Raw genomic sequence first — 12928 nt, 5'->3', positions numbered from 1 at the left:
AGAAAATTGCACTTTTGTACGCCATGGATCCAAGTATCATCTGGCCATGTATCTATCAATTTTCGGCGAGTTTTCATTTTCGGTTCATTGTCCACGCTGAACGGGCTCTTCTGGTTATTGTTTTATTCGCCGAGAGCACACTTCTCAAATGTTTTTACGCACATACATATGTACATACATATGTACATATGTATAAAGACAACTATCCATCTGTACATACATACATATATGGGTGCCGTGCCCCTAACTATTGGAGCAAAACAGTAACAGGATGTGTCCAGGCTTAAGAGTGTTTATGTGTGTGTGTGTATGAAGTATGATACTCGGTGGTAGTGGGGGCTTGTATTTATTTTCATAGCCATGTTTGTGACACAATTGATTGGAAAAACATAAACATCGCATCCTGTCGAGTTGTGTGGGTGTGCGTGTGTGTGTGCATCTAATACGTGTCCGAGCTGAGTTGATTGTCATGTCAAATTCACTGAAGAAAGAGAGAGAGGAAAGTGTCAAGACTGGAAACGTCTATTTATAAACGTCAACTGGAGGAGAAGGAACGACGGTTAAGCACGGCTCATTCTCACCTGGCGCAGAAATTGATGACTGTGTAGCAGAATCAATTTAATTCAATTAAAGTCTGAGCATGGAAACAGAACTAAGGCGATTTATTTCGACACGCTCTAGTGTAGAGCAGCAGCAACACAAAAACACAACAAATGGCCAAAAAGGTCGAGCTAACAAAATTAATTTGAACCAAGCCTCTGACTATGTATGTATGTATGTATGTAGGTACTCGCTCCTCAACGATAAATGTTTCGGAGGCCGAAGGAAGCCTTTGGAGGCATTTAAGACTAGAGTTGTCGGCCCCGTGGACCTCTACCCATATCCAGGAAGGCAACCCATATCTGCGCAGAGGAGCATACTCAGCATTCAGACGAAACTTCTTTGAACAACCGCATTAAATGTCGACCTGGGCAGCCCAACAAATACCGAAAAAGAAAAAGCAAACAAAATCCATAAAATATTTAATAAGCTATTCTGGTCTGGGTCAGACCAGATCAGCATTCCAGACCGGACTATGTCAGACCAGACCCTATTGGTCAATTCATTTGTGCAGCTGTCGTTGCCAGTAACAAATACGACAGCCTGAGAGACCGCAGTCAGGGAATCACATGGAAATGCTGGCTTCTTCATTCCGTCAGTGCATTATAATTATTTCCATAATTTCCAAGCTAGTCACCAGAAAATGAGTCGAACTTATAGTGATCGGCAAAAGGCAATAGCTGGGTGGAAAAGAAATGGCGCGTATTTCATCCATTGTTTTATTATTAGGCCAAACAACCAAAGGGAAATGGTCAGAGAGCGAAGGAAAATTGAAAAAGGCACCACTACGGGCAAACAACGAAGTTGAAGTATGTACATAAGTGCATTACCCCTAGGCCACCATATCAAAGGCAAGTACTAGTGCAAAAACCCAACCCCGAAGCAAAGCAAACCAAAAGAAACTCATCTCCAAAGACCCAGGCCGGCCGCAAGGAAAGAGAGCAAAGAGCATGCTACTTGCCAGAGAAATTCAAATACAACCGACATGGTAATAAATATCCACATAAGCCACTTCAAAGGGAAAAGCAATAAGCTAAACTACCACATCAACTTACCAAGACCAAGACCAGGACCGGACCTGCCCCGTGCCACCTGCTGCAGAGCTAGTCAACACAAAGCCAACGCAAAATTGCCTAGCATACCACCCCAATACCAATACGAATACCAATACAAATACAAACACAAACACGAATACCAGTGCGAGAGCCAAAGGCGGAGAGCGAAAGTGGCAAGTGGCGTATTCTTAGCTGCAACAAAAGCTACATCAAAACGGCGGGGAAAACCCAAGAGTGCTCCACTTTAACTTCCCCCTTGACCCAGCCGTGCTCAGAGCCTTTCGCCAGTGAAAGTTATATAGCTCTTTTTGCCACGCACACTCTCACGTTGATATATGTATGTACATACATATGTACTTATGTACATATACATATATTGTTTATATGCAACCGCTTCCACAATCGCGGTATGCTGTTTAAAAACATAGAACTAGTTAGGAGTGTGGGTTAAAAAATGACTGTTGCTTGCCAAAAAGGATCAGAGCTCTACATAAGTTCATCAAAAAGCGATTTGGGAACAGCGAACAGAATAGTTTTTACAAAGAGGCCAAGTTACAAAATATAGATAGGTGATAAATTTTAAAGCAAATGTAAATTGATAGTAAGAGTTTATTGTAACTATAGAATTTCCTGTAGACAACGTATAAATGTCCCAGTTGATCCACATTCAATATGGATAAAGGCGTAGTACAAGAACGGCGTAGCAAATGCCTAGGCCTCATGCAGCAAATGAGGCAAATAAATCAAAAGAAAAACCAACAAAGTCAGCTTCTGAGCAGCGAGTAGAACCCAAACAGAGATACTATGCACATGATTATGCAAGTGTTTTGGCGCGAAATTCGCGCCAAGTCACACCTTGTTGATTCTTTCTATTCACAGCGCCCTACAGTGTTGGAAGCAGTGATCCAAAGAAGTGGGAGCTGGGGGAGGCGAGTGTCGGCAAATGGCCGCGATGTTTCGTCAATCTGACGGCCTTGATTTGGCTAGGCAATAAATAAATACAAGTAGATGTTCGAGAAATATGAGTACACAAGCAGAACTCGCGAATGTAAGAATGTGAGTGAGAGTACAAAGAGCGGACTAGTACACTTACAAAGAGAAAGAGAGAGAGAGAGAGAGAGAGAGAGGCGAAGAGAGAGTGGCGCCTCAAGACTGTGGTGCTGAGTGGCCAATTTGAATATTATTCACATACACGGCATGTACACATATACACATAGACTAATTCATATTTATTTACATATGTATGCATGAATGTACATATGCACGTATGTACATACATACTATATGCATGCATGAACCTGGTCAATCGGTGCTATGGATAGTGTAACGCGGCGTAGCGTAACGTAAGACATAGCGTGGCAGAACACGGACAGGGACACCACCTCAGTGACTTGATTTACATTGACTGGAGTTGTCGACAGTTGCTTTGCGAACGCCAGCGAAACCTAAACGAAATGTGAACGGTTGCTCGAATACTTGTACCTTCCGATAACCATAGCACTGCAGGCAGTTAGCACACCCAGCTGGGGCCACGTATTAACTCATTTAAAGTGCAATTAAATGTAAATGATTTCAATTAACTCACTTAAGGCCGAAGGAAAACGCGCGCAGAAAATTACATTTATTTCTGCACTCTCGTGCTGCTTCTTTGCCTTTTGTATATCAACTTGATGCCGTGCGGCGGATAAAAGTGCAACTGAATTAAAAGTGCCTTGAACACCCGCACCCGCGCACCCACCCACTTCCATTCGTAAACCCTGGGAAACGGGGAAGAAACTTTTGCTTAAATGTACATCGACGAGGATAGCGAGGAAAGTTCGCCCTTTGTGATGCTCACATCCCCCACCAAGTCTTGGGTCAGTGCAAACAAAGAGACCGACTCCATGTCCGGAACACATACACATACACATCCCCATACATGTCTATGCACATATGTACATACATACATACATACATATCTCGCGTGGCTCCCAGCCTCCCTGCCTCTTACACACATCTCTTAATTTCACATTTCATTTTTTTTCTCGAAGAGCGAGAGGTTGGTAAAAAAGTTGGCTGAAAGTTTAAATGACTTTTGTTGTTTTTCTAAGTGTTTTTTAATGGTCTACGTGTGCTGTCCGCCGCATATCCTACTGTCCTCCTGCCAGGCTGACCTTTGCTGATGTATGCTCAATTTTAAATATTGTATTCCACTTTGCCTTCACTTTGCCTGTCGGAAGACTGCACTTGTGTATGGCATGTGTGTGTGCTTGTGGCATGTTCTAAGTCAGCCCAAATGTATGCTGCGCCCCATTTTAAGTATGATATTTGAAATCTGTGATTTGCGATTTTAATTTATACAGAAACTGAAAGACTAATGGGAGGCAGGGTAACTCTTCGTCAAAAATCGAATATCAGACAAAAAATTTAAGAGGATTGAGTGCCTGCTCTACTATTCGCTTTATTTCATTGTATTTTTTCTGGATTTCCGAAAAGAGTCGCCTACAAGGTGAAACCCCCTTAAAATGTTGCATAAATTGTAGATTCAATAAACGTTAAACGTTAAACGTTGGATAAAATGTCAATGTATGTTTACTTGTTTACTAGTTTATCGGGAGAATTTCTTTATTTGCTTACGACTATGACGGGACATAAACCCAATTCAGGCCGCCTCCCACATCTCGCAAAGTAATAATGACTAGACAAAGTATGAGCGCACAGGGGTCTGGGCGTTGGCCTCCGCTCAGACGCTGCCACGCCTCAAGCTCAGCGCCTTTAGGTTGTGTCACGTTGTGTCGTTGCGTTGTCGTTGGCTTCACTGAATTTTCTGCGAGGCTGCACGTCAAACGGGGCAAGGGCTTTGAAGTTGCGCTTATATTCGCCCCAGACCCTTTTTTCTTGGAGCCCACCCTCTTCCAACTTGCTTAAAGTTTAATTGAGCGCGTAATTTAAGCTTTTCGCCAAGCTGCCCCAAGCCCAATGCCCCGCTCCGCCTCTGATGATAGTTGCTAAGTGGCAGAACCAGCCCACACTTCCCCAGTATTAGTGCCCTTCCCCAAGGGTTGGGCTCGGCCAATCACTGCTATAAACTTTTTCCTCCCTGTCTCATACATTGTATGTACATATGTACATATGTAAGTATCCACTAAATCTCATATGCTTAAATAAATAAAATGTTATTTAATCAATAACGACGTTTTTAAACAAACTGCTGAATGAGCAAATCTTTTCCACAACAAAACCAATTTTTAATTAAAAAACGAGGAGGAACGTTGTGAGACGCGTCTTAAGCCGCGTCACAACTCTTATACCCGGTACTCAGTACTACATCTGCACCTTAGCGGTTACTTGTCAAATTTTACATTTTCTCTTCATCTGTCATTTACATCAACAACACTACTCACGCCAACACGCTCCTTTAGCTCGCCACCCTCCCCTAGAGACACACACTGCAGAGTCAGGGCAGAGGCAGCGGCAGAGTCGTGGCAGAGGATGAGTCAGAGACGTGTCAGGGGAAGAGGCCTCTGCCACTGCGCGAAGCAGAGTGTGAATGAGAGAATGTGTAAAAGCAACAAAAGCTGCTGGACAGGGTGGGTTTAGCCACTGCAACTTAATTTCTTCATTGTGGCCATAATAATGATCCAATCGGATCCCAATTTGGTGATCAGATAGATATGGTCATTCCCTACGGAATGGCGTTTTTAGTTTTCTTTTATCTTTAAAATTGTAGATTTGGGAGGTTTTCGCCCTTTTGCGGGGGCGGAAGAGGGCGTGGCTCATTTTTTAAATACACTTGTAACAGTGTGAGCATACAGAAGTCTGGATGCAAAATTTGGTGGCTCTAGCTTTTATGGTCTCTGAGATCCAGGCGCTCAACAAGACGGACGGACAGACGGACGGACAGACAGACATGGCTCAATCGACTCGGCTATTGATGCTGATCAAGAATATATATACTTTATGGGGTCGGAGACGTTTCCTTCTGTGCGTTACATACATTCACTTTGTGCACAAATACAATATACCCTATTTACTCTTCGAGTACCGGGTATAAAAACAAAGGGAAGTCTGCATGTGTCCCACCGAATATTTCCCATACCTTAACAAATTCATTTTCCAACCGGTTGACTCGTGTTCCGAATATCATCAGATACACAGGCAATAAATAAGAATTTAAAGAAACTGGTATTTTTTGTAAATCTTTTTTAGAGGTAGCTCTTCTTTTTATCGCATAGCTTAAGTATTTTACATCTGGTTGTAATAAAAAGTCATTTTAAAAAGCTAATAAATGCATCTATGAAGTCTACCATGTCGTTTTGTGGTCTTAGCCTACCGTATGGGAAATATTAAGCTTTGAAATCCCACAATTTGTGCTGTGTGATTATGATTTTTGTGCGGTATTTTTTACGAAATTTTGACTTTAAAAACTCAGGAACAGTACTAGCTTATTTAGTATATTGTCTTTGTGGTGGGAGTAATGTTCGTATCGCACAGAAGGACACTTTTGCGACCCTATAAAGTATATATATTCTTGATCAGCATCACGAGCCGAGTCGAAATAGGCATGTCGAACTGTCCGTCCTTCCGTCCGTCCCGATGAGAGCCTAGCACGTGTTGGGCGTGTTGGCGGGAGAAGTGATGTAGTGTGATCAAATTTTACATTTCTTCTTTATCTGTCATCTACATCTACATCACTTCTCACGCCAACACGCTCCTTTCGCTCGCCCCCCTCCTTTAGAGCCACACACTACACGAAGCAGAGTGTAAATCAGAGAATGTGCAAAATTTTAAAAAGGCTGCGGGACTGGGTGGGCTTAACCATTAAAAATTATTTCTTCATTCTGGCTATAATAATGCTCCAATCTGATCTCAATTCGGTGATCTGATAGATATAATATCCTTCCCTACGGAATGGCATTTTTAGTTTTCACGTATCTTCAATATTGTGAATACCGCAGATTTTTCTCGATTTGCACAGGTGGAAGGGGGCGTTGCTCATTTTTTATACCCGGTACTCGAAGAGTTAATAGGGTATATTGTATTTGTGCACAAAGTGAATGTATGTAACGCACAGAAGGAAACGTCTCCGACCCCATAAAGTATATATATTCTTGATCAGAATCAATAGCCGAGTCGATTGAGCCATGTCTGTCTGTCCGTCCGTCTGTCCGTCCGTCCGTCCGTCTTGTTGAGCGCCTGGATCTCAGAGACCATAAAAGCTAGAGCCCTGTGTGCTCACACTGTTACAAGTGTATTTCAAAAATGAGCCACGCCCCTTTCCGCCTCCGCAAAAGGGCGAAAGCCTCCCAAATCTACAATTTTGGGGCATTGTTGGAGCATTATTATAGCCACAATGAAGAAATTAATTTGCAGTGGCCAAACCCACCCCGTTTCGCAGCTTATATTTGTTTTTTGCACATTCTCTCTTTCACACTCTGCTTCGCGCAGTGGCCGCACACTGGCCGCCGTCCGCTGGCTCTGCCTCTGCCGTGAGTCAGCATTGTGTGTATCTAGGGAAGGGGGGCGAGCTAAAGGAGCGTGTTGGTGTGAGAAGTGTTGAAGATGTAGATGACAGATGAAGAAAAAATTTAAAATTTGACATATAACCGCTAACGTACAGATGTAGTACTGAGTGCCGGGTATAAAAGTTGTGACGCGTAAGAAGCATCTCACACGTCCCTTCTCGTTTTTAAAAAACACTTGTAACAGTGTGAGCACACAGAAGTTTGGATGCAACATTTGGTGGCTCTAGCTTTTATAGTCTCTGAGATCCAGGCGCTCCACAAGAGAGACGGACGGACAGACAGACAGCTCTATCGACTCGGCTATTGATGCTGGTCAAGAATAAATATACCTTATGGGGTCGTTTCATTCTGTGCGTTGCATATGTATGTACATCCGTTATTCCCAACAAATACATTATACCCTATTAACTCTTCGAGTACCGGGTATAAAAACAACATGTAGAGGCCGGATATTTGAATCATTGCCATTTTATTGAATTTCAATTAAAAGCCTTGATTTTGAATGTAACCTTGTGAACATACTGAATCCAGAAAAGCTTTCTATACGTTTCAAAGAGCGTGGGCCCAGACCCAAACACCATTTGGGTTTTCGGGTCAGATGGCAGCTCGCTCCGGCCCGAAAATGAAAATTTCAGGTTGAGGAATTGTGTTTAAAACGAACTTACATAAATTTCAGTTAACAGTTTGTGTTTCGTCAGTTGGATCCTGTTTTTGGTTTACATTTATTGTAGGAATGTATCGCCTTTGCCCCTGACCCGTATTCCCACTCATCCGTATTTTTTTCCTCACCTTTGGTAAAGAATAATTTGGGGCGAGACGACAACAGGAGTTCCAGAAGGAAAATGATATTGAAATTCCTTCGAACCGAATGCAAAATTACAATTACCTACAAATTTTAGATCAAGTGCAAGGATCTAAAATGACGAGCACCTCCTCGACGGCCGATATAAGATATAGGAATCAGTTTACTTACTTTGAACTATGGTCCCAACTCTGTTCGTGACTTTATCATTGGGCAGCGTCGACTGTAGAGGTGGAAAGGAAAAATATGTGAAAAATTGAAGAAACAAGTGAAACACAGCATAAATGCATTTGTCAATTTGATTGGCCACAACTAAATTTAAAGTATACTGTTCCCCAAGAAATTATCGGGTGTTCCACATACTTATTTGTCCAATACTTCTCAAATACGAACGAAAGTGTTGGTGGGCTGGTGGCTATTACTGATGATTAGGAAAATTGAAAGCTTACGACAACAATACGATGGGGGCCGGAGGGACATTCGGAGCTTTGTACTGATAATTTATTCAAGTTGTGGCCGAACTACTAATCTCGCACTGTCCGTTACAGTAAGCAATGAATGAGATAAAAGAACAATATCCACATACTCTCATGTGCATATGTATGCGTGACAGCGAAAGGGATGGATGTCAAGGAGATATTACTCGTGAAACAATATCGTCTCGAAAGGAATTAATCAGGTGAAATACCAAACCAAAGTAACAATTAACAGACAATCATAAATCTAATGACAATAAAACGATTCTGAAGTATTAAAATCAGAAAATAAGAAATATCTTATCTCATCTGTATGGAGCGAGCCGATTTCGAGCAATTTTGACTCCTTTGGCCGAAAAAGGGAGGTAGGAAAAGTTCAGGAACAGTAACCCAACCCACCTCACTCACAGATCCGGGTACGGGGCTTCGAATTTCGAAGGGCTCACAATCTGGCAGTGCGTGAGTGTTTGCGTGGTGAGATTTGGTTGATTTTGACATTTTGGGGTGACGTGAGTGGATGCGTGCCCAGGTCCACTTCCATGGTCAAGCCAGAGCTGTAGCTTTGCGTGCTACAAAACAATTTAATTAATTCCAGATTTGCGAGGAATTTTTAGCGAGAGCCGCTATGGCGATGGCAATTGCAGCTATCTGAATGTGGCATATGCATACTCGTACGCACAACATACACACATACATACATATGTACATATTGTATGGAAAACCAGTTTGGGATGGGGATGGTGTGGCTGGAAATGGCGATTTGAGATGAGAAGTGGATTGCCAAAATTTCAGCAAATTCGCACGTACTTTTACTATTTATTTGTTTCTCTTCTCACTATGCTTTTCCCTCTTTCTCTTTCTATCTCTCTTATTTTCTTTTATTCGGATAGCCTGCTAGCTACGGCAAGAAGAACGGGATGTGGTATGCATCGCCTGGAAATCAGGGCTGGGGCTCCAAGCCCACCAGTCGGAAGCCCTCAATAATGGAAGCAGATTTGGGCACATTATCGACCACATCAGGTTCGATAAAGCGCAGTGCCGGTCGTGTGATACGCATCATCAATAATTTGGATCATTCGGTGCAGGTGAGTGCGGGGTTCTGTATTCTGGTTTGCGCCTGCCTTCGCAAATTCGTACGATATTTATTGTTTCAGCCCACCCAGGTCCAGGACCAGGTCCTTAACAATGCACACAAATATTTTTGTTGTGGAAGTGCAGTGATGTGGGGGAATCTGGGGGAATCTGGCGAAATTGAACTTTGTACGTAGCATTTTCCAGCATTTTTGCTATTTGGGTACGTCGGTATTTGTGCTGGAGCAGCGATGCGTGGAGCGAATGTTTTAATTGGTTCGATTAAAGCGCACATTTGACTGCAATGTTTATGCAAATTTGTATGACTATTGCATTAGAGTGTCGGACAAGCGTAACGCGAGCTCAGCCGCTTTTTGGAGTCGAGGCCGTGCCTCCAAAGTCTATTGAAATTAATGCAAAGTGATGGCTGAAATAGGCGGATAGCCAGCTGGTAAAAAAGTTCGTAAATATTCCACGGTGGAATTCGAAAAGTTATACACAAATACCAGGTCGATGGCCACCTGACCTGGCAAATAGTGAAATCCATAGTTCCAAAGGGTTCTTTTCAGTTTCGCTGGTGGGTTGACCAATTTGGGACCAGCTCTGATGTCGGTTGAATGACAAACCGATTCGCTTTTGTTTATATAAATATTTGCCATAAATATTTAATGGTCAGCGTAGTTTATTTATTTAATTTTCTCCCCTCTTTTTCCTTTCTGACCCCAGAGATGACTATCTGTAATTTAGGGATCCAGCTCATAAATGATTCGATAATTTATATGCCCAAGGCACACACTGAAATAAAGTTCGCTTTTTTTTTGGAAACACTCTTGAAGCAACTCTCGGGATCATCATTAGTTGCGGTTGACATTTTTCAAACGCAATCACCCTTTTTTATACCCGGTACTCTAAGAGTAAATGGGGTATATTGTATTTGCGCACAAAGGATGAAGCGGATGTACTATGTAACACACAGAAGGAAACGTTTCCGACCCCATAAAGAATATATATTCTTGATCAGCATCAATAGCCGAGTCTATATAGCCATGTCTGTCCTTCTGTCCTTCCGTCCGTCTTCTTTGTCAGCTAGTTCTCAGAGACTATAAGCTAAAGCTAGGGCCACCATCCAGATGGATCATATCTATCAGATCTCCTAATTAGGATCAGATTTGATCATTATTAAAGCCAAAATGAAGAAGTTAATTTGCAGGGGCTACCCCCACCCCGTCCCGCAGCGTTTTTTTTTCACAAATTTTCATTCCACACTCTGCTTTGTGCAGTGTGCGGCTCTAGGGGAGGGGGGGCGAGCAGAAAAAGCGTGTTGGCGTGAGAAATGATGTAGATGTAAATGACAAATGTAGAAAAAATGTAATATGAAAAATGTAAAATTTGAAAAAATCACTAAGGTACAGATGTACTACTGAGTACCGCGTATAAAAGTTGTGACGCGTAAGAAGCGTCTCACACGTCCCTTCTCGTTTTCGACTCGGTTTTTTATTATCATTATTTTTTATACATTTTTTGTTAAATCGTTGCCTGTGAAAGTGTAGTGATTAAGCTTTCATCACAGTCAATCAAAACTCATTCACTTTGACATTCAAAAAATTCTGAAAACTACTGTGGGAGTCCGAAAGAAGGGTGCAATTAACCTTTACCAGCTTTCGTGGGCCCTGCAGCAATCATATGGAAAATCAATTGTCTGTAATTGGGTTTTTATTGTACTGGTATGCAGGCCGGCGGTCGGATAAACAGGAGAACTGGCGAACGGCAACAAAATTGAAGCCACGGTCAATTTGGTAATTTCCGCTGACATACCCCCACAAAAACAAGAAAGCAGACGAAAAACTAGGCCCAGGCCTTTGAAAACTCCCGCATCCATGAATATGGTACCTGCCCCACAACTCTTTTCCTTTTGCTCTAGCAGTCTCGCAATTTATTACGAAAATGCCTTTAAATTATGAATTGGCTTTGCCAATCCCCTATTTCAAAGCCGTTGTCGTAGTAACGTTTTATGGTAATTTTCCTAAATGCAAGTACAATTTTGGTAGCCTTTTTTTTCTCATACGGGATACGGGCCTTCGTGCTGTTTTATGAATCAAAATCATTACACTGTGGGCGTTTCGACACCTTTCGGCACGTGGGTGTGATCAAGGGTCCTTTCAACCTTGGCCTACGATTTCTCTGCGCCAGATTCCGTCTGCTGGATAGTGGTTTGCCAGACCCAAATCGAATCCCATTAATGGGCGAGACAATAGCAAACAATGGAAAAATATCCGACAACAAAAGCAAGCTGGTCAGACCTCCGCTCTCCGCTCGCAGGACTCACTTAACAGAGTTTGCAATTCAAATTTGACCAAAGTACAACCGACAACAACTGCAAAAGAGGAAACTCAAGTAGTTTTTGCTTTTTTTGTTGAACCGAACCGAGCAGTGCATGCGCTCAATGACCAAGGCCAAGGACATGTCATCGTCACTGTCGTTGTCGGTTGGGCCAAAGGAGGAAGGCCTGGCTAAAATATATGTACTTATGTACATATGTACATATGTACATAGACAAGAAATTCTGAAGCCGATTCCATTACTGGTATAATATTTGGAGAATATAATGTGTAGAGCGAAATCATTAAATTGTTTTATGGTTATATGCATATTTACCTAAGCAACGAAACTGATAGATAAGATAACTCACAAAGTTGTGGTTAAATAATATCTGAAAGAAAGCTTACAGAGTTTTCTCAAATAACTCAAAGATCTTAGATCTGGTTGTGAAGAACTTTGTTTATCTGAAAAGCTGATTGATGCAGCTAAAAAGTCAACCCTTTTTCAACAATTTTTGTGAGGTATTTTTTACGAATTTTTGACTTAAAAAACATAATTTGTGTTCTATAACTTTAGTATTGACAGGTACACTAATTATGCGTCGTTTAAGGTATTGCTAATCAAAATCTATAGAGCACAGTCTTAGACTGTGCTTGTGTCCGTGTCTTTTCCTATATTTGGGTTTGTTTGCGTCTGGGCGCCTGTTTTGAGCGACTACCTCTACATATATGATGCTTGCACGGGTAATGCAATGGAAAAGCACAATAAATGGATATGCAGAATGGCATGATACTCGATATTGGAGGAATTCGCTGCAAAAGCAGGCACTTTGGGCATTCTATCCGAGCATGGTAGTTTGGAAACCCAAAGTGCAACGTGTCACATTGTATTTAGCTCTTGCCTTTGTTTTTTGGCTTGACTCTTAGTTGATGTATTCGTTTGAACGCTTTTCAGGATATGTAGATACATAAGTATATACAAGCTACAGTCATTTCATTTCAAATAGAGTAGCAAAGGGGTAAATTCAAAAAGGAGTAGTGAACAACGGAACCAATGACAAAATGAACATGCATTATGTAACGGATATGTCAGTTTGCAACA

General features: G+C 41.9%; 1 protein-coding gene across 2 annotated transcripts in view; it reads left to right on the top strand.

The window, feature by feature from the left end:
* The window catches only part of LOC117894416 (echinoderm microtubule-associated protein-like CG42247), a 55104-nt gene that overhangs the window by 33853 nt on the left and 8323 nt on the right, over positions 1 to 12928 (top strand). Inside the window, exons 1-2 of one of the 2 annotated variants that reach the window (XM_034801427.1) lie at positions 3133 to 3511; positions 9328 to 9522. In XM_034801427.1, coding sequence (XP_034657318.1) covers positions 3443 to 3511; positions 9328 to 9522 — 264 coding nt within the window. In that variant the 5' untranslated portion in view covers positions 3133 to 3442. Of the gene's footprint in view, positions 1 to 3132; positions 3512 to 9327; positions 9523 to 12928 lie in introns of those variants that run through there. The other variant, XM_034801426.1, reaches the window with a different exon arrangement.

Source organism: Drosophila subobscura, chromosome J (assembly GCF_008121235.1).
Source record: "Drosophila subobscura isolate 14011-0131.10 chromosome J, UCBerk_Dsub_1.0, whole genome shotgun sequence".
NCBI lineage: Eukaryota > Metazoa > Arthropoda > Insecta > Diptera > Drosophilidae > Drosophila > Drosophila subobscura.
This window is presented reverse-complemented; position numbering and strand designations above follow the sequence as displayed.